We start from the raw sequence: 26,285 nt of genomic DNA on the forward strand, positions 1-26,285 counted from the left end.
TCAAGTCCTGGCTACTCCATGCATATGATCCAGCTTCCTGCTAATGCACTTGGGAGACAGTAGGTAATGGCTCAAGTACTAGGGTTCCTGCCACTTTTGTGGCCTGGCTTAGCCCTAGCCTAGCATTTGGAGAGTGCATCAGCAGTTGGATATTGCTCTCTTTCTCTCTCTCTGTCTCTCCCTGTCACTGTCTTTCAAATAAATAAATCTTTTAAAAAGAAAGAAAATAAAGGTGGGCTTAAATGAACCCAGATGCACCCAGAGGAGGGATCAAAATCTTTTAATATGATATTTTATTTTTTTACTTTATTTACTTATTTTTTAAGGATTTTATTTATTTATTTGAAAGTCAGAGTTACACAGAGTGAGGAGAGGCAGAGAGAGGAGAGAGGTCTTCCATCTGCTGGTTCACTCCCCAGATGGCCACAACGGCTGGAGATGCGCTGATCCGAAGCCAGGAGCCAGCAGCTTCTTCCAGCTCTCCCACGTGGGTACAGGGGCCCAAGCACTTGGGCCATCTTCTACTGCTTTCCCAGGCCAGAGCAGAGAGCTGGATCGGAAGTGGAGCAGCCAGTACTAGAACCGGCGCCCGTATGGGATGCCGGTGGTTCAGGCCAGGGCTTTAACCTGCTGCAACATAGCACTGGCCCAAGCTGCTCCATTTCTGATCCGGCTCCCTGCTAATGTACCTGGGAAAGCAGCGGAAGATGGCCCAAGTGCCTGGTTCCTTACACTCACATGGGAGACCAGGAAGAAGCTCCTGGCTCCTGGCTTTGGCCTGAACCAGTGCTGGCTGTTGGGGAAGGAAAAACATCTGGCCAGGGAACAGTGTTTGGAAAGGGCTCGAGACAGTAGACAGCCTGTTTGATTTAAGAAAGTTCCAAGGAACCTGCAATTCAATGAAGGACAATAAAGCTCACTGTGTTATCTCTTAGAGCCTATGTTTCTGTGCTCTATCTCAGTGCCCATTGCCCAAGTGAGAAGCCCTGGGTTTTACTCTACATACTTGTGATGTTTCCCCGTGGTTAGGCTAAACAAGACTCCCAGGATTCCCTCTCTGGGGTGCTTCCGGGTACAGCACACAGGTACCTTATTCCTTAGACATGAATCTAGGTGTTGCTGTGCAGGGCCTTTGCAGATATAATTAACCCCCTAATTGGTTGGTGTTAAGTTAATCAAAAAGGAGCTTATGCTGGGTGGCCTGGCTTACTCACACAGAAGCAAGCCCTTTCAGTGAGGGCCAGGCCCCCCAAGGCTGAGACTCAACCCCGTGCGAAGCTCCCCTCCCCTCTAGGACTGTCTCTTCCTGGCTGCCCACCCTGCTGTTGTCAGGCCTGCTCAGTCCATTGCCACGATCGCATAAGCCAGTTCACCAAGTCCCTGTAGTGAGTGCATTCTAGATTTACGTGTGTAATAGGGAGATAGATACAATCTACTGATTCTGCGTCTCTGATCGAACCCTCACTGATACAGCACCCAGTGGCATAGCAAGTTCCTGATTTAAAGGTTTTCTCAGCGAGCAGTGTTGTGATGCAGCCAGTCAAGCCACTACCGTGACACCCGGCATCCCATGCTGGAGCACCTATTTGAGTCCCAGTGACTCTGCTTCCACTCCAGCTCCCTGCTAATGAACCTAGGAAAGCAGCAGAAGGTGACCCGAGTGCTTGGGCTCCTGGCTTTGGCCTGGAGCAGCAGCAGCCATTGTAGCTATTTGGAGGGGGAATCAGTAGATGGAAGATCAATTTCTCTCCCTCCCTCTCTCTCTGCCAAATAAGTAAATAAGTAATTATACAACAGGAGCCAATGCTGTGGCGTAGCAGATAAAGCCGCCGTCTTCGGTGCCGGCATCCCAAATGGGCGCCGGTTCAAGTCCTGGCTGCTCCACTTCCGATCCAGCTCTCTGCTGTGGCCTGGGAAAGCAGTACAGCCTGGCCCTAGTCCTTGGGCCCCTGCACCTTCGTGGGAGACCCGGAGGAAACTCCTGGCTCTTGGCTTTGGATTGTCGCAGCTCAAGCCATTGTGGCCATCTGGGGAGTGAACCAGCAGATAGAAGACCTCTCTCTCTCTCTCTCTCTCTCTCTCTCTCTGCCTCTCCTCTCTCTGTGTAACTCTGACTCAAATAAATAAATAAATCTTATAAAATAATGAAAGATTTTCTCAGGGGCAGGCATTTGGCATAGCAGTTAAGACATTTGAGATGGCTACATCCCATGTCAGAATGCTAGATTCAAGTCCCAGCTTTGCTAATGCTCACCCAGGAGTTCTGGCTCTTGACTTCAACCTGGCCCAGCCCTTGGCTGTTGCTGGTGTTGGGAAGTCAGTCAGTGAGTACAAGATCTCTGTCTCTCTGCCTTTTAAGTTAAAAAGTTATTAAAAATGAAAATAAGTAAATAGGGGTCAGTGCAGTGGTGTAGTGGGTTAACGCCCTGGGGTGCTGGCATCCCATATGGATGCCGGTTCTAGTCCCCGCTGCTCCTCTTCTTTGAAAAAAAAGTGAAGCCATTAAGATTCAAACTTGTGTCTATATGGGATGCTGGTGTTGTAGGCAGTGGCTTAATTAACTAAGCCACCTCACTGGCCCCCAACTGGATATTCTAACTTGAAAGAAAGTATAAAGGGAGCCGGCGCCGTGGCTCAATAGGCTAATCCTCCACCTTGCGGCGCCGGCACACCGGGTTCTAGTCCCGGTTGGGGCGCCGGATTCTGTCCCGGTTGCCCCTCTTCCAGGCCAGCTCTCTGCTATGGCCAGGGAGTGCAGTGGAGGATGGCCCAGGTGCTTGGGCCCTGCACCCCATGGGAGACCAGGAAAAGCACCTGGCTCCTGGCTCCTGCCAGGATCAGCGCGGTGCGCCGGCTGCAGCGGCGGCCATTGGAGGGTGAACCAACGGCAAAGGAAGACCTTTCTCTCTGTCTCTCTCTCTCACTGTCCACTCTGCCTGTCAAAAAAAAAAAAAAAAAAAAAAAAAAGAAAGTATAAAGGACTGGGTTGGAAGTAAAAAAATTGAGTCAGCAGCATCAGGTAATTAAGTAGTATTTTCCAGTGAGAACGGGAAGAGTAGAGCTCTGAGGACAAACCCTGAGGAAGTGGGGAAGGTGCTGTGGTGCAATGGGTTAATCTGCCCCTTGTGACATCCCATATCAGAGTGACAGTTTGAGTCCTGGCTGCTCCACTTCTGATCCAGCTCCCTGCAAATGCACCTGGGAAGGCAGCAGAGGATGGCCCAAGTGTTTGAACCCCTGCCATGCACATGGAAGACTAGGAGACTAGCTTCACATGGCCCACACCTGGCTGTTGTGGCCATCCGGGAAATGAAACAGCAGATGAAAGATCACTTTCTCTCCATTGCTCTGTCCTTCAAATAAATAAATCTAACAAAACTAAACAGAATCTGTGAAGTCACTACAAATGAAGCAAGCTCAGAAAAACAAGGCCCAAAAGATGAGAAAGAAAAGCCAAAGAGAGTGGGGAGACAGCCATGGTCACTTTCTAGATTTACTCACTTATCTACTTCAGGGTCAGAGAGACAGATACAGAGATTCCATCTACTGGTTCACTCCCCAAACACCTGCAAGAGCTGGAGTTGGGTCAGGCTAAAGCTAGGAGTCCAGAACTCCATCCTGGTCTCCCATGTGAGTGGCAGGAGTCCAAGCACTTGAACCATCACTGCCAACTCCCAAGGTCTTCATAGGCAGGAAGCTGGAGTCAGGAGCTGGAACTGGGAACGAAGATGGGCATTTGAAGCACTAAGGGTAAACACACACTCCTAGTTTTTAGATGTTTAGTTAGGGTGGAAGGGAATTTAGGAAGTTATATGATGAGGGTAAGCCACTTTTTTTTTAGATTTATTTATTTATTTGAAAGGCAGAGTTACAGAGAAGCAGAGACAAAGGCAGAGAGAGAAAGAGAGAGGTCTTCTAGCCACTGGTTCACTCCCCAAATGGCTGTAACGGCTGGGGCTTGGCCTGGCCAAAGCTAGGAGTCAGGAGCTTCTGGGTCTCCCACATGGGTGCAGGGGCCCAAGGACTTGGACCATCTTCCGCTGCTTTCCCCTAGCACATTAGCAGGGAACAGGATCAGAAGTGGAGCAGCAGGGACTCAAACCAGCACCCATATGGGATGTGGGCACTACAAGCAGCGACCTTACCTACTACACTACAATGCCAGCCCCAGTTCTTTTTTCTTAAAAGGGACTTACCAGGGCTGGTGCTTTGACACAGCAAGTAAAGCTGCCACCTGCGACATCAGCAACTCACATGGGCACCGATTCAGGTCCCAGATGTTCCACTTCTGATCCAGGTCCCTGCTAATGTGCCTAGGAAAGCAGCAGAAGACGGCCCAAGTGCTTGGGCTGCTGCACCCACTTGGAAGACCTGGAAGGGGATCCTGGCTCCTGGCTCCTGGCTTTGGCCTGGCTCATCCCTAGCCATTGTAGCCATTTGGGGAGTGAACCAGCAGATAGAAGATATATATCTCTCTCTCTTTCTCTTTCTCTCTCTGTCTCTGCTTCTCTGTAACTCTGCCTTTCAAATAAATCAATAAACCTTAAAAAAAAAAAAAAAAAAAAAAAGACTCAGGCATAGGTCTCAGTTCTAACTGAACCAGGAGTGGGAAGAGGTAAAGAATTGGCTTCCCTGGACTCTATGTGAAGCTGGGAGTCTGGCTGACCAGCAAGTCACTCTGCCTTGGCTTACACAACCCTGGGCTCACAGGTGCTGGGGACAGCCTGACCGAGCAAAATGCTATGCTCCCCCCCAACACACACACACACACACCTACCTCAAGTCAGCATTGCAAAGTCCACTGTCTCCCACATGGAAGTTCTACCACGATAATCATTTGCTAAATGATGCAAGAATCTTTGCCCTCCTTACTGGGGTCAGGATGGAAACAGAACAGTCCTTATTTTATACAAACCACAAGACCAAAAAGACAACTCGATTATTTGTCTGGAACTGCCCCCCCAACATCCGCTGTCCGCCAACGGGAACAGTTCTCTGACTCCTGCAGGGCACCAAGTCCTTGCAATAAGTACTCTGGCACCCGGAGCTTTGCAGCATGCTGGGCTGTTAGCACTGCCGGCTCCCTGCCATTTACAGTCACTCATTTACCTGGCCTCCCCGACAGACTGTAAAGTTCACGGGCATCAGGACCAAGTCTAGTGTTCCCTGCTGCATCTCTCATATGCCCTCTACAAACGTTTACTGCCTGCCTGAGATGCCCTCCAGCAGAGGCCTGGGTTCTCCTGGCTCCTCTCTGAAGTCATACTCGGGAACTGCCTTGCTCAGAAGAAGAGCAGGTTATTTCATGAAGCCGCAAATTCTACCCTGCTGTACGAAGGCACGTGTGGCCTCTAAGTTCTCCTACACGGTTTCCCTCCGTCTTCCCGCACAAGCCGCATCTAGCCTTCCCTAAAAAAGGCTACCATTGGGGCCGGCGCTGTGGCACAGTGGGTTAATGCCCAGGCCTGAAGGTTCGCCATCCCATAAGGATGCCGGTTCAAGTCCCAGCTGCTCCACTTCCAATACAGCTCCCTGCAAATGTGCCTGGGAAAGCAGCAGAGGATGGCCCAAGTCCTTGGGCCCCTGCACCCACGTAGGAGACCCAGAAGAAGTTCCTGGCTCCTAGCTTCAGATTGGCTCAGCTCCAGCCATTGCAGCCATTTGGGGAGTGAACCACCATATGGAAGACCTTGCTCTCTCTCTGTCTCTCTATAACTCTTTCAAATAAATAAAATAAATCTTTTAAAAAATAAAAAAAGAGGGGGCTGGTGCTGTGGCGTAATAGGTAAAGCTGTTGTCTGCAGTGCTGGCATCCCATATGGCCGCCAGCTCAGGTCCTGGCTGCTCCACTTCCAATCCAGCTCTTTGTTATGGCCTAGGAAAGCAGTGGAAGATGGCCCAAGTCCTTGGGTCCCTGCACCTGCGTGGGAGACCCAGAAGAAGCTCCTGGCTCCTGGCTTCAGATGAGCACAGCTCCAGCCCTTATGGCCATCTGGGGAATGAACCAGCAGATGGAAGACCTCTCCCTCTCTCTCTCTCTCTGTGCCTCTGATCTCTGTAACTCTGCCTTTCAAATAAAATTTAAAAATCTTGAAATAAAGAAAGAGAGAGGGGAGGGAGGGAGGGAGGGAGCGAGGAAGGAAGAAAAGGCTACCATCGTGTCCCAGACAGCCCTACTTCTGTTGCATTACAGTTCCACTAGGAACACGGTGGAAATGAAAACAAAGATTGACTAATATCTGCCCTGTAGCACTGGAGAAGGTCACAGCTGAAGGGCATGGGGACCCACGATGTCTTTATAGGCGCGAGGCTGCCAGACTCTGAAGTCAGACCAAAGGCCACTGACTGAGATGGATGAAGATTCCTATCACGGTTTCCTAGAACCCAATGGACATGAGAGTGGGTCCAGGAATGCTGGCCAACACTCACCTGGCTCCAGGCTGCTGTGACGTTAGGCGCCTGACAACCTGAAAGAAACCTGCCTCGCTTTTCTCACAAAAGAGCCAGCCACCTAAAAATGATGGATCATAGGGGTGCATGCCCCAAAGCACTCATTCATCTGGCACCTCCTGGGTCAAGGTTCTGAACTGCGTCTTTGCTCCAAAAATCTAAAGCTGGTATGCGCGTAGCTGATTTTTAAAAAATGATTCATTTATTTGAAAGTCATATTTACACCGAGAGAGAGAGGAAAACACAGACAGAAAGAGATCTTTCATCTGTTGGTTCATTCCCCCAGATGGCCACAACAGCCGGGACTAGGCCAGGATGAAGCCAGGAGCCTGAGCTTCCACTGGGTCTCCCATGTGGGAAAGGGGCCCAAGCACTTGGGCCATCTTCCTCTGCTTTCCCAGGCACATTAGCAGGGAGCTGGATAAGTAGTGGGGCAGCCAGGACTTCAATGGCGCCCATTATGGGATGCAGGTGTTGTAGGTGGCAGCTTTAGCTGGTACGCCACAACACCAAGCCCCAGGTGTTTTAAAAATACTTTGGGAGTGGATATTTGCCACTGGGGTTAAACCATCATCGGGATGCCTGCATTCCATATTAGAACCTGAGTTCAAGTCCTGGCTCTGCTTCCAATTCCAGCTTCCTACGAATGTCCAGTCTGGGAGGAAGCAGGGGATGGGTCAGGTACTTGGGTGCCTGTCACTCACATGGGGGTCCTAGATTGAATCCAGGCTCCTGGCTTCAGCCTGGCCCAGCCCCAACTGTTAAGGGTGTTTGGAGAGTGAATCAGCAGGTGGAAGACTTCTCTCTCTGGCTTTCAAATAAAACAAACAAATAAATAAAATACAACAACCTCTAGTTGAATGTGTAAACAGTTAAAGACCACTCAGGAAAAATATCTTCATTCTAATGATCTTAACTAGACATAGAATCCAGCTGGTAGGGAAAAAAAGTCCAAAACCCTAGATGAAATTATTGATAGCTAGCCCTAGGGCAGACACTTAGCTCAGAGGCTGGGATGCCTGTATCCCACATCAGAGTGCATGGGTTCAATTCCCAGCTCTGGCTTTCTTTCTTTTTGATTTTATTTTATTTATTTGAAAGAGTTACAGAGAGAGGTAGAGCCAGAGAGAGAAATAGAGAGAGAGAGAGATCTTCTATCACTGGTTCACTCCCCAAATGACTGCAGCTGATCCAAAGCCAGGAGCTTCCTCTGGGTCTCCCACACAGATGAAGGGGCCCAAGATCTTGGGCCATCTTCTACTGCTTTCCCAGGCCACAGCAGAGAGCTGGGTTGGAATTGGAGCAGCCGGGACTTGAACCGGCACCCATATGGGATGCCGGCACTGCAAGCTGGGGCTTTAACCCACTGCACCATAGCCCCTGGCTTTCGACTCCAGCTAGCTCCCAGGTGGGAATCCTGTATTGAGTTCCTGGCTCTGGGCTTCCAATCAACCCAGGGCCATCTTGCGCATTCTGGGAGTGAACCAATGGTTAGGTGTTCTTTCTCTTAAAAAAGAGCAAAGTAAGCCCTTAGATAGTGCTTCCTTTGCGGCAGGCAATGCTCTATGCATCTGACAGATAATATTCATAATTCACATTACCCTCACTAGAAACCGCTGAGGTCACAGGCACACACACGCACATTAGCAAGCTTCCAGATGTATCATCTGCCCCCAGACTTTATCAGCTCTCCAAAAGCTCTTGGTTTCCATCTGTGATGTGTCCCTCCCACCTGAACAACTGTGTTTAGGAGCAAAGTAAACAAGTGTGTCCAAGTCGGTCCAAGTCCAGACTCGCCATCTGCAACAATCAATTTCTGGGTTTGTGCGGTGAAAAGCAGTTCTCTAGGAAAGGCGACATTTCCATGAGGGCAGACTGTCCACCGCAGTGTGCCGAGATGCGGGCCTACCACTAATGCACGTGCTGAGACTTACACGGACGGGGTGGGGGCGGCGCTTCCCAGCTCACCCAGAACCCGTCTCTCTGCCCCCTGAAGGGAAGTTCAGGCCCGTTTTTGCCTCCAGGTCCCAGCTCGGGGTTTAGAGCGGTCAGGAGGCTGCCCCCGGCCCTCCGACCAGGAACCTTCACCCGCAGGGACTCCCTGTGGAGACGACTGCACAGCCCCTAACCCCCCACCCTTCTGCCCGGCGCTCCATGGCAGCTAGAATCCGAGCAGTGGCATCTGCGAGCAGCTCTAGGCCACTCCTTGAACCACGTGGCTTCTGCAGGTAGAAGTCTAGCCCCCACCCCAGCCCAGCGCAGGCGGAGTCAGGACAGAACTCCCAGCCCTCCCGGGATGTGGCGACTGCAAACCGCTGGGCAGCCTCCGCTCAAGACCCCTTACCTGGCCGCAAGAGGGATGCCTGCCACAGCCGCCGCCAGATGTAGCCAGCCGCTGCAAGCCCGGCCGGGGTGCTCCGCCTGCCAGGGCCAAGGGACCGCCTTCTCGCCCGCCCACGCCCCTCCTCCTGGCCAATCAGGCACCGGGAGGCTCCCGCCAGCCACGTGGGCGAGTTTTCGCCGTTCCCTGGGTCTCCAGCCCCCTCTGCAGCGACCCCGCCCGCGCAGGGGCGGGCACCTCGGCGCGCTTGCGCACTTTGGAGAAAGCGAAGCCGGACCCCGCCCAATACGGCGGCTTTGCTCCTCCGCTGTGCGTGCGAGGGACGTCGGGGGCGGCGCCGCGGCAGTTGCCCCTGGTAACGGGGGAGGCTGCAGGAGGAGGTGGAGGAGGAGGAGGAGGAGGAGGAGGGATTCGGCGGGAGGATGGTGAGTGTGGGGACCCGGGCCCCTCTGCACCCGGCCGATCACCCCCCTCCCCGCTCCAGGCCCAGGGCGGAGCCCCGCGCTTAAAGCCGAGGAGGAGATGGGAAGGCGCTCAGCCTGCAGTGTGGGTTCTGGATTCGCTTTGAGGGGCGGCGGGAAGCCCCGAGGGTGGGCCCAGAAGGGAGGCCTGGGCTTAGGGAGGAAGGCGGGGCTTGCGACGGGTCCGAGGCTTGGGGAAGGGGCTGGCAGAGTTGGTGGCTGGCCGGGTACCGAGCCCAGGCTCCATCAGTGCCCTGGTGGCAGGGATGAGGGCAGATCCGGGGAGCTGCGGAGCAGCCGCCTCCGCACGCAGGCTTGGATCACCCTGGGACTCGGCCTCCTCGCGCTGCAGGACGGGGTCCGGGCCCGCAGCGGGGAGAAGGTGGGCCCGCGGCGCCGGGGGACGGTAGCCGGGCTTGGGCCCCCGGGGTCCGATTCCCAGGACAAAACGAGGTGCAGTTGGAAGGGATGCCTGGTGGGTTCCACGCAGTGTCGGCGGCTGCGTGGCGGGGGCGCTTCTGCAAACCCGAGCTATTTATTCATTTGCTCAGAGTTCCACAAGATCCGGTTGCTGATGACCGACGATTCGTTCAGTCCTTAATCTGTGTGGATGGAAACAAATTGGCTTCCCGGCCCCTACCATCTCCTTGGAAACCTGTTGCAACCCCGTTTTGCATGTGGCCACACCGGGCCCCAAGGTCTTGATCCCCACGTGGGGTCTCCAACCCCACCTCTGGCAATGAGGGAGGGAAGCTAGAACTGGAGAATAGGCGTGAGTGGGGCGAGCGTTTCCTCTGTCAACCCTAATTAAGGCTGTGACAAATCGCACTTTTTGTGTGATGGATTTGACAGTTCCTTGTTGATTTCTGTGCGGTGGCATTGAGTGACTTTTGAGCTAGTCGTAGAAAAATCGATTTGTTAAAGATTTCGGAGCAGCTTGGTTGGTTTACCAAGTGCAAAAAATCCAGTAAAGGAAACTTGCAGTAACTTTCCACCCTGCCCCCTTGTTCCTTTCTGACCTTTCGAATGTTGAACCATTACTATTAATTTAAGAAGTAAGAAAAATCCAGATGACCGGGAGGAGAGAGTACATGTTTCCCTTTGGTCGATTATCCATTGAGTAAATTTTGATAGGAAGAAAGAGCCTCAGTTGATTTAACATTGTCATATCGCTCCCAAAGCAGAGCTACTTGATCTGACCTTGCCATCACACTTCGCACTTGCTACATTTGTAGCTTTTGAAACCTCAGGCTAAACAGATTTTTGCAAGTGTTTTCTTTTTAGTAATCATTTATACATGAGCAATCCACTTGAAGGCTAGGTTTTTCTCAACCTATGAGTGCAAACATAAATATTTACACAGAAAATTCCTAAAATTGAAACAAAAAAAGGCATGTCAAACCACCAGAGAGTGAGATTTGTCATTATCGAGGACCGCACCAGGTGCACATTGGCTCTGTATACAGATTGACAGTGTGTACACAACACTGTTGTATACCACTGTTGTCAATAATCAAAACAGATTGGGGGTTTGTCTCTTCCTTTTTTCTTAAAATGAACAATAAGAAAGTAGAACAAATTATTCTGGATTCTTTATCTGGTTACCAAATACACTTTTTTTTTTTTTTTTTTTTTTTTGTCTATTTCTTAAAGAGTGAGCTATTCTTAGGATTGGAAGTAGAACACTGAATTTAAATGGTCAGTGATGTAATTAAATATGTCACATCTGGTATCCCCAGGAGCCCCATGCTTCACTGTACAACTGAAAAGTGAATTCCAGGTTTGGAGCTTTTTTGTTTTGTTTTTGACAGGCAGATCTTAGACAGTGAGAGAGAGAGACAGAGAAAGGTCTTCCTTCCGTTGGTTCACCCCTAAATGGCGCACTGTGCCAATCCGAAGCCAGGAGCCAGGTGCTTCTCCTGGTCTCCCATGGGGTGCAGGGCCCAAGCACTTGGGCCATCCTCCACTGCCTTCCCGGGCCACAGCAGAGAGCTGGACTGGAAGAGGAGCAACCAGGACAGAATCCGGTGCCCCAACCAGGACTAGAACCCGGGGTTCAGGTGCTGCAGGTGGAGGATTAGCCAAGTGAGCCGTAGTATCAACTGATATATTTTAAAAAATTCAGGTTACTGCAACCATTATTGGTTTCTGTGAACATTTAGAGTCAGCTGCATTACTCTTGCCTTATGATACCAAGTTCTTGAAGAAGTACCAAGATGACAGTAATCTTAGCACATAACTAATCACTGTTATTTACTGTGTGACTCCATGCAGTAGCTATTTGGGGATTGCTTTCCACCCCTGTGGAGCTTGGGGCAGTTGTCAAGCTTATTCAACACTGAAAGCTTATTCCCAGCAGTGTTTAAGTTTTCTGGTCTGAAAATGGTCAGTTAAGGAACAAAAAGCCCGCAACTACTGTTGGGAGTGCCTACCATGTGGCATGCTTTCTATCTGTTACTTCATTTAATGCTCTTGGCATTTTTTTGGGGGGTGTGTCTATTGCTGTTCCCATTTCCTAGATGAAAAGATGCCCCAGGTTGTGTGTGCTTGGAGAGGGAAGTTGAATGAAGACAAATCTGAAATCTTGAACCTCCTAGTGAGGCCCACCCTGGCTGAGGAGATGCCTGGGAAACCTTGTGTTGTTATTTAGTAGAGTGGTGATGAGAAAGATGACAAAATGTCAGTGAGATTTTCCCTTTCAAAGCTGTAGAAGTTGAAAGAAGTAAGAATAAGTAAGTAAAAATGGTCAGTTCCACTTAAGTTAGTCATTGCGAGGGGCCGTCTTTGAAAGTTGGCTTTGTAATTTCAATATGTAAAATGTTAGCTCATTTTCCATACTCCAACACATCCCTGTCCCCCTCCACCACTCCATTCTCTTTGAGTGACCTAGTTTGTAGCATCATTTTAGGTCAGCGTGCCATGCCTCTGCCAGTAGCTGAGTTTAAGCTGATTTTAAGGCAGATAAAATGTCTGGAGGCATGATTTGCTTGTAGAAAAGTTAGTTTAAATGCTTGTGGCTGAGTCAGACCACTTCCGTCCACCAGGGTGCAGATAACTTGTAAACACCCATGCTAGTGACACACAACGTACAATTAACTGAAATTCTTGTTTTCTTACTGCCTTTGTTTAATGTCGGAGGAATGTGGATCCTGCATAGAGGTCCTGTCCATTTTGCTCACTGTTGTACTTGGGGTACATTATGGCTGTCTAATAGGATGACCCATAATGAATGGATATTTTGACCAAGAATAAAACTTGTAAAGTTAATTTATACTGCAAAGCTCAGGCAAATGATAAATTTAACTTCTAACGGCTGTCTCCCTTGGTTGGACATTTAAGATAGAGCATGGGTGTATACGGATGGAAGGGCAGAATGCTCCTAGACTTACTCTGCTCCCTTCCATTCAGCCTCTCTTGAATCAGCTTACTCTGTACCTTTCAGACAGAACCCTGGCATCTATAAATGTCCTCAGCCCTATTTAGCACACCTGGTAATCCTGTGTGCCCCTGTCCTCCGTAGGTGGATTAGTAGCCTGCTGCATTGCATTTGTATCCCTAGGCCATGCTTGACATGACACTTAGCATTTTGCTGCAAGAAAATATTAGCAGAACTTTACATTTCTCCGTAATTTCACCTATAGGTGAAGCACGTAAACTTTCTGTTTCCCAATTAGAAGTGAAGACGTATAGTATTCTGGGCCATTAGGTTAGTAAAATTTCTCTGCAGTCAGGATGATTGCTTTAACCTCTGGGCTGTGTTCTCTCCCTTTCTTTTAAGATGAATATAGGCCGGCGCTGCGGCTCACTAGGCTAATCCTCCGCCTGCAGCGCCGGCACACCGGGTTCTAGTCCCGGTTGGGGCGCCGGATTCTGTCCCGGTTGCCCCTCTTCCAGGCCAGCCCTCTGCTGTGGCCAGGGAGTGCAGTGGAGGATGGCCCAGGTGCTTGGGCCCTGCACCCCATGGGAGACCAGGAAAAGCACCTGGCTCCTGGCTCCTGCCATCAGATCAGCGCGGTGCGCCGGCTGCAGCGTGCTGGCCGCGGCGGCCATTGGAGGGTGAACCAACGGCAAAGGAAGACCTTTCTCTCTGTCTCTCTCTCTCACTGTCCACTCTGCCTGTCAAAAAAAAAAAAAAAAAAAAATAAGATGAATATAAATGATACTTTTAATTATGCAGTTTCAAATACAATGAGTTGTGTTGAAAATCCTAGCCTGCAGAAAAGAGTATTTTATTTGATGTTTTTTTAAAAAGAGAAGTTACATGAGAGAGAACCCAAAACATCAAGCTTAGAAAGCAGATCTAGGTGGGCGCCGCGGCTCACTTGGCTAATCCTCCACCTGCGGCACCAGCACCCCGGGTTCTAGTCCCAGTTGGGGCGCCAGATTCTGTCCCGGTTGCCCCTCTTCCAGGTTGGCCTCTTCCAGGCCAGCTCTCTGCTATGGCCCGGGAGGGCAGTGGAGGATGGCCCAAGTGCTTGGGCCCTTCACCCACACGGGAGACCAGAAGCACCTGGCTCCTGCCTTCAGATGGGTGCAGGCGCGCCAGCAGTGGCAGCCATTTGGGGGGTGAACCAATGGAAAGAAGACCTTTCTCTGTCTCTTTCTCTCTCTCATTGTCTAACTCTGCCTGTCAAAAAAAGAAAGAAAGCAGATCTTCATCACAGTTTCTTCACTTGTGGGTGACTCAGAAGATTTTACCTGTATGTCATTTAATGTATTAATACGTTCCAGTTTTTTGGGATTTACTCTAAGAGATAATGGGACCCTTTTTTTTTTTTTTCACATCCAATCAGGCACTCGGGATGAGTAGTGCATTGTGTTTTCCCTGTTCTTTGTATCATTCTGAAGATCTCAGAATTGTAACTATTCTGAAAGGTGGTATTATAAATGAGTGATTGCAAATGGAAGCCCAGGAGACTTCTTACAAATACAGGGTTTTTTTGTTGTTGTTGTTTGTTTGTTTTTGACAGAGCTTAGACAGTGAGAGAGAGAGAGAGAGAGAGAAAGGTCTTCCTTTCTGTTGGTTCACCCCCCAAATGGCCGCTATGGCCGGCGTGCTGCGGTCGGCGCAACATGCCCATCCGAAGCCAGGAGCCAGGTGCTTCTCCTGGTCTCCCATGGGGTGCAGGGCCCAAGCACTTGGGCCATCCTCCACTGCACTCCCGGGCCACAGCAGAGAACTGGACAGGAAGAGGAGCAACCGGGACAGAACCCAGTGTGCTGGCACCGCAGGCGGAGGATTAGCCTAGTGAGCCGCGGCACCGGCCTACAAATACAGTTTTAAGAAGGAATGGTGCCGCGGCTCACTAGGCTAATCCTCCGCCTTGCGGCACCAGCCCACCAGGTTCTAGTCCCAGTCAGGGCGCCGGATTCTGTCCCAGTTCCCCTCTTCCAGGCCAACTCTCTGCTGTGGCCCGGGAGTCCAGTGGAGGATGGCCCAAGTACTTGGGCCCTGCACCCCATGGGAGACCAGGAGAAGCACCTGGCTCCTGCCATCTCAGCGCGGTGTGCCGGCTGTAACGCGCTGGCCGCGGCGGCCATTGGAGGGTGAACCAACAGCAAAGGAAGACCTTTCTCTCTCTCTCTCTCACTGTCCACTCTGCCTGTCAAAAAAATAAATAAACAAATAAAAAGAGAAAGAAGGAATGGTGTCAAAGTATTCAAGGCTAGAGGAGATTGGAAACTAAAGTGAAACAACAGACAAAAAGCCCTGCCTATATTGTGTTTGTTTCCAGTCCATCCAGTCTCCTCCCCTAAATATTTGGGCATAGAATTTGTCTTTCTATCTTAAACTCAACCTTTCATTTTGCTGCCGGAATGATTGAAGGCTGGCGAGGTTAATGCGGCCCTCAGCAAGTCAGTACAAATACAGTAGTTCAAGTGCTAAACAAGGAGCCTCCAGGCAGAAAGGAGTTCTTAATAATTATGTGTATTTGCATATCATTGTCCCTAGACCTAATTGTTAAGGATTCTTTCACAGAAGTATTGTTTGATCTTAGTGAACAAACTGGTTTGAATCGTTGCCTGCTGCCATGTGGATAACAAATACAGCCATTTTATATATTGTTAGACTCAGCGTGAAGGAATTTCTGCTCTGGCTGGGAGATAAGATTATATGCCCTTTCAACTCTGGGATTCTTTGAGGCTTGTTGCAGCCATGCCTCATTCGACTGTCAGCTGCAGGACAAAACAAATAACTATCACATAAAAATTGTCTCGGTGGCTAGCTAAAAAGCAACGTGGGTTATTTTCATCCATAAAAATAATAAATAAAAAAGCAACAGAAATGTTAGATGACTATTCAGAAATACTCTGGTTATATCTGGATGTTTTTCTCTTCATGAATGCCCTTTCCAATTCCTCAGTTTCTCTGTTGTATCCGATTTTTCATCTGAAAAACCCAGGTAATCTGTATAGCATGTGTGTAGCCTGAAATGCTCTTGTGAAAGTTAGACTATGATGGAGTATTTGAATGAAGTCTTAAAACATGAACTGAAATAGATAGTCTTACATAGAGAGCTCAGCTACAATCTTTAAGTGCTTGAAAATGTTGCCTTGACTCGGGTGGGTGATTCTGTTGAATTTGATAGCTGTTACCTGCTGTCTGTCTAGTAAGTGCCATGCGCTGTGGAAGACAGAAGCTGTCAGTCTTACCCGTGAGAAATTTCACCCTAGTGAAGAAGAAAAAATACAAAATCAATTATGGTGAGTAAAGGTTTTCAGGAAAACAGAGTGGGTAGTAGTGCGCACTCACAGGAGAATTGGGGTGACTGTTAAGCTGGATTAAGAGGAGGAGCAGGAATAAGCCAGGCTGCTTATTAACTTGCTGAGTTTACCGTAGTGTGTCTGCCAACACTTGGAAGGAGCAAGTAAATGAACTAAGTGGCATTAGAGTGGAAAATAATGACATAAGCTCTCCATAACCAAGAACGTTTTTCAAGGAGAAGTCATTCTGATGTCCAGTAATGTCAAAACCAGTGCCCCTAAAGTAATCTCTCTCCTTCATGGTTGTTTAAGGGCTTACTCTCAATTTTGCGCAAATTGAAAAGTGCACCGGACCAGGAGGTGAGAATCCTTCTCCTGGGCTTGGATAATGCTGGCAAGACCACCCTTCTGAAGCAGCTTGCATCGGAGGACATCAGCCACATCACACCTACACAGGTGAGCACTGCCTGCCTCCAGGTGCTGTGTGACTGGGGAAGGAGGCTAACCGTGGTGTGAAAGACCACGTGGGAAATAGAGTTTTGTCCACTCCCATGATCTGTTTCTGAGAAAAGTCTATACAGTCTAAGATTAATCAGATTTCAAACATACATCAAGAAATTCCCTTCATATGAGCTATTTCAAGTGGCCATAATCATAGAGAAAGTTAGTTTAGTATGGGGCTTACTGGCACTGGGAGAATTATGAATGTGGAGGTGTTGTTTAATAAATATAGGTTGTTTTTTTTTTTAAGATTTATTTATTTGAAAGGCAGAGCAGCAGAGAGAGAAGAAAGAGAGAAATTTTCCATCCACTGATTCACTCCCAAGATGGCTGCAACAGAACCAAAAATTCCATCCCAGTCTCCCACATAGGCGATGGGTGCAGGGTCCCAGGTACTTGGGCCATCTTCCCCTGCCTTCCCAGGCACCTAACCAGGAAGCTGGATTGCAAGTGGAGCAGCCAGAACTCAAATCAGCACTGTGACATGGGATGCCAGCATTGCAGATGGCAGGTTATGCCGCTAGGAGATAATACCAGCTCCATATTTTTTTAAATGAAAAAATCTCTGTGTGAATATACTTAATGCCACTGAACTGTGCACTTTTAAATGGTTAAAACAGCACATTTATGTTATGTATATTCTACAATCTTAAAAATATATACCTACATACAAGGGTGCTTCAAAGTGTTTTTGGAAAAATGAAATTAAAGTTTATGGGGCAGGTGTTGTGGCAGTGATACCTGTATTGCTTACCACAGTGCCTGAGTTTGAGTCCCCACAATGATTCCAATCAAGCTTCCTGCTAATGTGCACCCTGGGAGACAGCAGGTGATACTCAAGTGCTCGGGTCTCTGCCACTCACATGGGACATCTGGACTGAGTTCCAGGCTCCTGGCTTCAGCTTGACTCAGCCCTGGTTGTTCTGGACATTTTGGGAATGAATGAGCAGATAAAGAAATCCATGCATTTGTTTTTTTATAATATACATTTTGTATAGCTTTCTAAGACCCCTCATATTTATGGATTCCTAGCTCTTTTGCACGAAAACAAACTTACCTTTTAGTTCCATTTTTCACAAAGTTTTCTTTTTTTAAAGATGTATTTATTTATTTGAAAGGCAGAGTTACACAGAGAGAAGGAAAGGCAGAGAGAGAGGTTTTCCATCCACTGGTTCACTCCCCAATTGACCTCAATGGTTGAAGCTGTGCCAATCTGAAGCCAGGAGCCAAGAGCTTCTTCTGGGTCTCCCACCTGGGAGCAGAGGTCCAAGGACTTGGGTCATCTTCTACTGCTTTCCCAGGCCGAAGCAGAGAGCTAGCTCAGAACTGAAGCAGCCAGAACTCAAACAGGCACCCATATGGGATGCTGGCACTGCAGGTGGTGGCTTTACCCGCTACACCACTCTGCTGGTCCTCACAAAGTCTTTGAAGTACCCTCATACGTAAATCAGAATTTAAGGGCCAGCATTGTGGCACATTGGGTTAAGTGGCCACCTGCAGTACTGGCATCCCATATGAGCACCCTTTCCATTCCCATCCAGGTCCCTGCTAATGTGCCTGGGAAAGCAGTGGAGGATGGCCAAAGCCCTTGGGCCCCTCCATGCACATGGGAGACCCAGAAGAAGCTCCAGGCTCTTGGCTTCAGACAGGCCCATCTCCAGCCATTTTGGCCATCTGGGGAATAAACCAGCAGTTGGAGGACCTCTCTCTCCACCTCTGCCTCTCTGTAACTCTGCCTTTCAAATAAATAAAATAAATCCTTTTTTCATAAAATAGTTATAAAAAAAAAATGGCCCAAGTGCTTAGACCCCTGCCACCCATGTGGGAGACCCAGGTGGAGTTCCAGGTCTCTGGCTTCGGCCTTGCTCAGCCCTGGCATTGTAGCCATTTGGAGAGTTAACCAGCAGATGGATGCTCTCTCTCTCAGTCTCTCTCTGTAACGCTGCCTTTCAAATAAATAAATAAATCTTTTTAAAACACCAAAAATGAGAATATATATACATGTGTGTGTGTTGCAAAAACAGTTCATTCAGATCTAAGTAATTACCTATATATTCTTTCAAAAAATAGCTTTATCTTCTCTGACTATTAAATTAGTATTGGGGAAAATTCAGAGAAAGTAGAAAGGAAAAAGCCAAAAGCACAGTCAATATTTTAGTGCATATTTTTTCAGGCTTACAAATACCTGTCCATTTTTTAAATATAAGACAATTACTGTCTTATAAAATATAGCTTCATCAACATTCCTCTTTCCTAAGGCCATGCAAGCAAAACACAAAGGATAAAGCAGTGGCTGTGCTCCCAGCAGGAGGGGTAAAGATGGACTGTGATTGGAACAACCCCAGCAGGCTTCTTTGGACCTCATTCCCACTAGGGAATCCTGAGAAAGCGTGGCCTTTGCCCAAGCCAAGAGGGATAGCCTATTGGTCTTGGTCACTTGAAAGTGTTTGAGCATTACAAGTTTTAGCAAAACCAGAGTTATTTAGCATTTTCTGATGCTGTACATAATGAGACCTCAGTGTCAGGTTTGAACACGGCGGGTATGTGTACTTCACGGCCTGTGCCTCGCGCCGATTCTCAGCTCTTTGTAGGAAAGTCATTTCAACTCGTACCAAATGAGCAATTTTGCAGCTTCTGAGCAAATTTAATGTATAGCACAAGGAAGAGCAAATTACAGCCTTCTAGCCTAGAAGGGCTGAAAACACATATTAGTGTGACAGGATTTCTGCCAGAAAAAGAAGGGTTAGTTTTTTTTTTTTTTTTAGTATTAGCAATGGCCTGCATGTCTCAGGCATGCTAAAAAAGATTTCCACACTATAGACAAGGAATGAACTCAAAGTTCCGATTCTATTGTGGATGTATGTTGGTGACTCATATTATATCAGGGTTTTATATTTATTTTTTTTAATTAATTTATTTATTTGGAAATCAGAGTTGCAGAGAGAGAGTGATAGAGATCTTGCATCCGCTGGTTCCATCCCCAGATGGCTACAATGGCCAGAGTTGGGCAAGGCCAAAGCTAGGAGCCCAGAGCTTCTTCCAGGTCTCCCACGTGGATGCAAGGGCCCAAGCACCTGGGCCATCTCCTGCTGCTTTCCCAGGTGCACTGGCAAGGAACTGGATCAAAAGTGGAGCAGCCAGGACTCCAACTGGTGGCACCCACATGGGAACCCAGCGTTGAAGGAGGTGGCTTAACCTGCTGTGCCACAACACTCGCCCCTGTGTTTATTCTTTAAAAACACTTTTATTGTGTTTCTGTTTTGTATTAGAAAAGTAACAGATGTTCATTATAGTAAATTTAGAAATCATAAATGAATAAATTGAAAAACTAGAGGCTGGCACCACAGCTTACTAGGCTAATCCTCCGCCTGCGACGCCGGCACACTGGGTTCTAGTCCCAGGTCAGGGCACCGGATGCTGTCCTGGTCGCTCCTCTTCCAGTCCAGCTCTCTGCTGTGGCCCAGGAGTGCAGTGGAGGATGGCCCAAGTCCTTGGGCCCTGCACCTGCATGGGAGACCAAGAGAAGCACCTGGCTCCTGGCTTTGGATCAGCGCAGTGCGCCGGCCGCAGCGGACATTGGGGGGTGAACCAATGGAAAAAGGAAGACCTTTCTCTCTCTGTTTCTCTCTCTCACTATCTACTCTGCCTGTCAAAAAAAAAAAAAAAAAAAAAAAAAACAACTAGAAATCACAATGCCCCATCAGACATAACCGCTGTTGCATTTAGGAATGTATCCATTCAGGTTTATTTTCTTTGCATTTTTATGATGGGTATATTTAAAAAATTTTAATGGCTTATAAAGATACACTGTATTGTATCAGCTTTTTGCTTACTTAATAACATGTCATGAACCTCTTCCTACATTGTCTGTGTGTGCTTGTGTAATGTATCTCTACATGATAGTAGTATTATCTCCCTAGAATAATTTCCTACTAGATTTGTTTGATCTGATAACTCATAGAAGTTCAAGGCAATTGATACATATGGTCCCTTTAAACAATTTACTGTTATTTATTCCCTGCTTCATTCCAGAAAATACCAGATATTATTGGGTATGACATTTAACATCATTTAAAAAAGTTTTTGGGGGGGAGTGAGGACCAGCATTGTGGCACTACAGGTTAAACCACTGCCTGTGATGCTAGCATCCCACATGAATGCCAGTTCAAAAGTCCTGACTACTCCACTTTTGATCCAGCTGCCTGCTGATGTGCCTGGTAAGACAGCAGAAAAGGGGCTGGTGCTGTGGCACAGTGGGTTAAAGCCCTAGCCTGCAGTGCCAGCATCCCATGTGGGTGCCGGTTCAAGTCCCAGCTACTCCTCTCCCAATCCAGCTCTCTGCTGTGGCCTGGGAAAGCAGTAGAAGATGGTCCAACCCCTTGGGCCCATGCACCCGCGTGGGAGACCTGGAAGAAACTCCTGGCTCCTGACTTCGGATGAGCACAGCTCCAGCTGTTGCGGCCATCTGGGGAGTGAACCAGTGGATGGAAGTCCTCTCTCTCTCTCTCTGGCTCTACCTCTCTCTCTAACTCTTTCAAATAAATTATTAAAAAATAATTTTAAAAATTAAAAAAAAAAAAAAGACAGCAGAAGACAGTCCAAGTGCTTGGCCCCTGCAATCTATGGGGGAGACCCACATGGAGTACTAGGCTCCTAGCTTCGGCCTGGCCCAGCCCCGGGCTGTGTGGGCATTTCAGGAATGAACCAGAGAATGGAAGTTCTCTCTCTTTTCCTCTCTCTCTCTCTCCCTCCCAGTAACTCTGCCTTCCAAAATAAATAAGTAAATTTTAAAAAATTATTATTTTTTTATTTGAGAGGCATAGAGACAGAGAGTTCCCATCTGCTGGTTTACTTCCCAAAAGCCCACAATGGCTGAGGCTAGTCCAGGGCCAGAGCCAGGAGCCAGGAACACATCTAGTTTTCCCACAAGGGTGGCAGGAATCCAGTCACTTGAGCCATTACCACTGCTTCCCAGGGTCTTCGTTGGCAAGGAGCTGGAGTGGGACCCAGATGTCTCAACCCCCAGACTAAACACTCCTTCGTAATATCATTTTTGAGTGTTGAATTTTTAAATACACATAAGCAGTTTTGTCAGTGTGTCCCAGTGAAGCTCCCTTTTACAATAAGCTTAAGCCATATCTCTGTAGAGTTTTTTTGTTTTGTTTTGTTTTCTTAAGATTTATATATTTGAAAGGCAGAGTAACAGAGAGAGACCTTCCATCCACTGGTTAACTCCCTGAATGGCTGCTGTGGCTGGTGTTTGGCTAGGCTGAAGTCAGGAGCCCAAACGCCTTCTGGGTCTCCTACATAGGGGGCAGGGGTTCAAGCACTTGGGTCATCATCCACTGCCTCACCAGGCCATTAACGGGGAGCTGGATCAGACTTGAGCCAGCCCTCCAGTATCAGATGCCTGTGTCACAAGGGGCAGCTTCTCCTGCTGTGCCACAATGCTAGTCTCCCTGTAGAGTTCTTGAACTTCTCATTTATTCAGTCATTGGTATTCTAGCAGAGTGGTAGTCAGCATTATCCCAGCGTCCTCCAGTGGCTTATTCCCAGTGGCAGTTGGGTGGCCGTGTTCCTGTGTGTTGCACGGTGCCTCGTCCTGCACTGGGCAGGAGTCCTCACTGGCTGCCCAATGAGGCGGACCCGCATTACTCTAGGTGTTCAGGATGGAACGCCTCTCCTCTGGCAGCAAGTGGGTGATTGGGGTTTTCCTATATCATCTATATCATTCTTGCAAGGTGTTTCTTTCTTTCTTTTTTTTAATTCTTGTTCATGAAATGCGTTCTCTCCAAATCCCCAGTGGCCTTGTTAATTTGTTTCTCTCTCCTCACTAACTCCCAGCTGGCAGTTCTGCCTGGCCCTGATTTGCTCACCTTCCACAGAGTTCCCAGCACCTCAAGTAACTGTCTTAAAAATGAATACCTACTTTTTGGGTTCATCAGAGACACCTGTTAAAGCAGGGGCACGTGACCACCTGTCTAAGTGTCTCCTTCATTGTGGAGAACGGAAGGCTTTGTATCAGAACTTGACCAAGCCCTCCAGCCCCTTCCACCTTGTCCTCAGTTTGGCTCCCTCTTTTTCCTGCTTATTCCAGATGCAGGTATTTATTTTCAGCTGCCCCCAGATAATCTAACCCTTCAGGTTTATAGCTCTCGCTTCTTTTTAAACTTAGCATTTGTTCTGTGTTCATTACATGTGAGGCTCTGTTAAATTTTACTAATGTAGGGACGCATCAGAGTACATGTGAGGCTCTGTTAAATTTTACTAATGTAGGGACGCATCAGAGGGTGTGCTGTTTGTTGATTACCAGCACGATCCCCATAGTGAGCTACCTCAGTGATTAGGTGGGCACTTTATTCTTTTATGGGAAAAGTCATGTTAACCCAGACCCTGTGAACACTGCCTGCGTGGCCCCAATGAAATAAGCATGCATAAATGCGTGTCTTCCATGTCACAGCAAGCCTTTTTCAGTATGAACAATGCGGCAGGGTATCTCAGAACTTAAAAATACGCATATTTAATGTAACATTGTCAGAATTATGATCTTATAGCTTTCTAAAACTTGATGTTTTTGCCTGTTTCAGGGTTTTAACATCAAAAGTGTACAATCACAAGGTTTTAAACTGAATGTATGGGACATCGGTGGGCAGAGGAAAATCAGACCATACTGGAGAAATTATTTTGAAAACACTGATATTCTCGTAAGTACTTCTTCTGATGCACTAACTCACAGTCCTCTTTGCCGCGTGTCAGGAACACGGACACTGTGCCGTGCCTCCTGTCAGCAGTCGCATTGCCGTAGCGTGAATCACTGTGGATGCAGCAAGCCTCGTGGGAGGCTGCACAGGCGCAGAAGGGACTCCCCATGACTCGGAGATGATGCTTTGCTGTCGCCCAGTAACAGTGTTGTGCCCTCACCCACCTTGGAGAAATAAAGTGTTTATGAATTACCATAGTGATTTGGATAGCAGAAGGGAAGGCAGAAGAGCGTGTCACTGTCTGTCACCCCAAGGAAGGCCACGTAACATGCGTATCCCAAAGAGAAAGCCAGAGTGAGAGGCGGGAGGGCATGAGCCCGGGAGCGGCCGACCAGCTGCAGGTGCTCTCCCTAGGAAGAGGGCAGGGCCGGCGCCGCTGCTCTCAGGACTTCCCTCCGCAGAGTCAGCGCGCCCTGCAGAGTTCTGAGGGGCTGAGCTAGGAGCAGCGCAGGGAGCGTGAGGGTGGCAGGGCGGACCGCAGAGTCAGGAAGAAGTGTCCTGTCATACTAATCGTCCAGGAGAAGCTGCCACGTGGGTGGGGGATTCCCCGACGCGGTGGTTCATTTGGGCAGGGCCAGGACTTCTGCCCGCAGCTCCCTGTTGCTTTCCCAAGGCTGTTTCAGCACGCTCGGAGACGCCACCATCTGCCCCCACCCCCACGTTCTCCGGATGGCCCAGCCCCCCTGCCTCAGCCACACACTCTCATGATCCTACCCTAAAACTTGGATGGAGAAAGCAGTGGCGGATTACTTTCGCTAACCTCTAACATGACCAGAGAGGGTAATCCGTAGTAGCACCAACATAGGCATCAGCTGGCGTCTCACAGAGCTTCCTGTGTCTCTCTCTCCTGAGCTGTTGCTGTCAGCAGGCGCACATCCTGTAGTCTGTTGTTTAAAAAGGAGAAACACACACAAGGAGCCTCTTCTCTTTACGGTGCTGGTGCTGCCCCTCCGGATCCTGCCCCCTCTCACCTCCCTGTACAGCATGGCTCCTTCAGGGTTTTGCCTGCTGCTCTCTTCACGGCCTGTTCTCCGTGGGGCTCGGCAGTGCTGCCACGCGCTGAGTCCCAGGTCTTCACGGCTGGCTGCCTTCACCCATCAGCACACTTGCGTGGCTGGCCACGCTGCCTTCCCGTGGCTTCTGGGATACTGTCTGGCTTCCCTTCCTCCCAGCTCACTGGCCACTCCTCAATCGCCATGGCTTTCCTCCCTTCTCACCTCCCAGCCTCCCAGCCTCCCAGCCTGGGGTGCCCCTGAGTTCAGTCCTGGTGTTTTGCTTCTCCGAGTCCCAGTTTTCAGGCGTAGGTCACCACCTCCACATTGGTGCATCCCAGTCTGTTATCGCGGCCTGGAAGTCCTCCTCGGAGCATCACTTCCATGCTGACGTTGCCCCTCAGCCTCACCGGCTCCAAAACCTGTCTTCAGCCACTTCTGCCCAAACCTGCTCCTCCCACAGTCTTCTCAGAAATGGCAATCCCTGGCCGGCGCCGCGGCTCACTAGGCTAATCCTCCGCCTTGCGGCGCCGGCACAGCGGGTTCTAGTCCCAGTCGGGGCGCTGGATTCTGTCCCGGTTGCTCCTCTTCCAGGCCAGCTCTCTGCTGTGGCCAGGGAGTGCAGTGGAGGATGGCCCAAGTGCTTGGGCCCTGCACCCCATGGGAGACCAGGAGAAACACCTGGCTCCTGCCATCGGATCAGTGCGGTGCGCCAGCCACGGCGGCCATTGGAGGGTGAACCAACGGCAAAGGAAGACCTTTCTCCCTGTCTCTCACTGTCCACTCTGCCTGTAAAAAAAAAAGAAAAAGAAAAAAAAAAAGAAAAGAAAAGAAATGGCAATCCCTTTCACCACAAATACCAGAATCATCCTGGGCTCCTTTTTCTCTCACTCCCCACATCTGACCCATCAGCAAATCCTGTTGCATCTACCTTCAAAATACTTCTAATCTTGACTGCTCCTCTCCACCTCCCCTGCTTACCATGCCTTGATTACTGCAGTAGCCCCGTAACTAGTCTCGTAACTAGTCGGCTAACTTCTACCCTGTCTCTTTGAAGTTTCTTCTCAACCCTGTAGCTGTAGTAATCCCATTAAAACATAAGTTTTCCAAGGTGAGGGTTTGGTGCAGCAGCTAAGCCACCACTTGGGACACCTACACTCCCAAATCAGAGTGCCTGGGTTCAAGTCCTGGCTCCGCTCTCCATCCCAGCATGCCTGATAATGTGCACCCTGGGAGGCAGCAGCTGATGGCTCAAGTGCTTGGGTCCCAGCCATTCACTTGGGAGGCCTGGGTAGAATTCTGGGCTCCTGGCATCAGCCTGGCCCAACCTCAGCTATTACAGGCATTTGGGAAGTGAACCCGCTGGTGAAAGATCTCTCTTTCTCTGTCACTCAGTCTTTCAAATAAAATGTTAAAAATGTACATGTACTTCACATGTCAGAATCAAAGTCAAGGTTCTCACAGTGGCCTGCACGGTCCCCTACACTCTCGTTCGCCCTCTGACTTCTCTCCCCCTTCTCTAACTTGGTTCCAGCCACACCAGCCTCTTTGCTGTTCCTGGAACACAGGCAGATCCCACCTCAGGGCCTTGCCGTTGCTATTTGTACTGCTAGATCCCCTCTCCCTTAGAGACAGCCTCATGGCTTACTCCCTCGCCTCCTTCAAGTCTGCGTGCTGAGTCTTTCCCTGTTCCATGTATTTTAAGTTTATAGCCACTGTCTGCACACTTCTGACACTGATTGTTCCCTACTGTTCTTTTTTCCCTCCATCAGATCTATCAATATCTAGTATCACCAGGCATATATTTTTATGTTATTTTATTTATTTGAAAGAGAGAGAAGTCTCCCATTTCCTGCCTCCTTGCTCGAATGCCTACAACAGCTGGGCCTGGGCCAGGCTAAAGCCAGAAGCCTGAAACTTCCTCTGGATCTCCCATGTGGGTGACAAGACCTAGTACTTGAGCCGTCACCTGCTGCCTCCCAGGGTGTACATTAGCAGGAAGCTGGATCAGAAGGAGAGGAGCCTGGACTCAAACCCAGCACTCTGATATAGGAAGTGGATGTCCCACTGTGCC

The 26,285-nt window shown here is 49.0% G+C and overlaps 2 protein-coding genes across 16 annotated transcripts in view; one reads left to right on the top strand and one right to left on the bottom strand.

The window, feature by feature from the left end:
* SFXN2 (sideroflexin 2) overlaps positions 1–8,922 on the bottom strand; it is a 22,228-nt gene extending 13,306 nt beyond the window's left edge. For 10 of the 12 annotated variants that reach the window (XR_011382300.2, XR_016221960.1, XR_016221959.1 and 7 more), the window contains exon 1: positions 8,795–8,922. The gene's annotated coding sequence lies outside the window, so the exon portion shown is untranslated. The remainder of the gene's footprint in view (positions 1–8,794) is intronic. The other 2 variants (XM_089314403.1, XM_089314402.1) reach the window with 1 other exon arrangement.
* A 120-nt stretch (positions 8,923–9,042) lies between these two features.
* The window catches only part of ARL3 (ARF like GTPase 3), a 38,557-nt gene continuing 21,314 nt past the window's right edge, over positions 9,043–26,285 (top strand). Inside the window, exons 1-4 of one of the 4 annotated variants that reach the window (XM_089314404.1) lie at positions 9,119–9,216; positions 15,865–15,957; positions 16,270–16,413; positions 23,046–23,162. In XM_089314404.1, coding sequence (XP_089170530.1) covers positions 15,955–15,957; positions 16,270–16,413; positions 23,046–23,162 — 264 coding nt within the window. In that variant the 5' untranslated portion in view covers positions 9,119–9,216; positions 15,865–15,954. Of the gene's footprint in view, positions 9,338–15,864; positions 15,958–16,269; positions 16,414–23,045; positions 23,163–26,285 lie in introns of all 4 variants that reach the window. The other 3 variants (XM_089314405.1, XM_008270423.5, XM_017348527.4) reach the window with 3 other exon arrangements.

This window comes from Oryctolagus cuniculus, chromosome 15, assembly GCF_051225735.1.
Source record: "Oryctolagus cuniculus isolate XC-2025 breed Fujian yellow rabbit chromosome 15, ASM5122573v1, whole genome shotgun sequence".
In the NCBI taxonomy this organism is placed as follows: Eukaryota; Metazoa; Chordata; class Mammalia; order Lagomorpha; family Leporidae; genus Oryctolagus; species Oryctolagus cuniculus.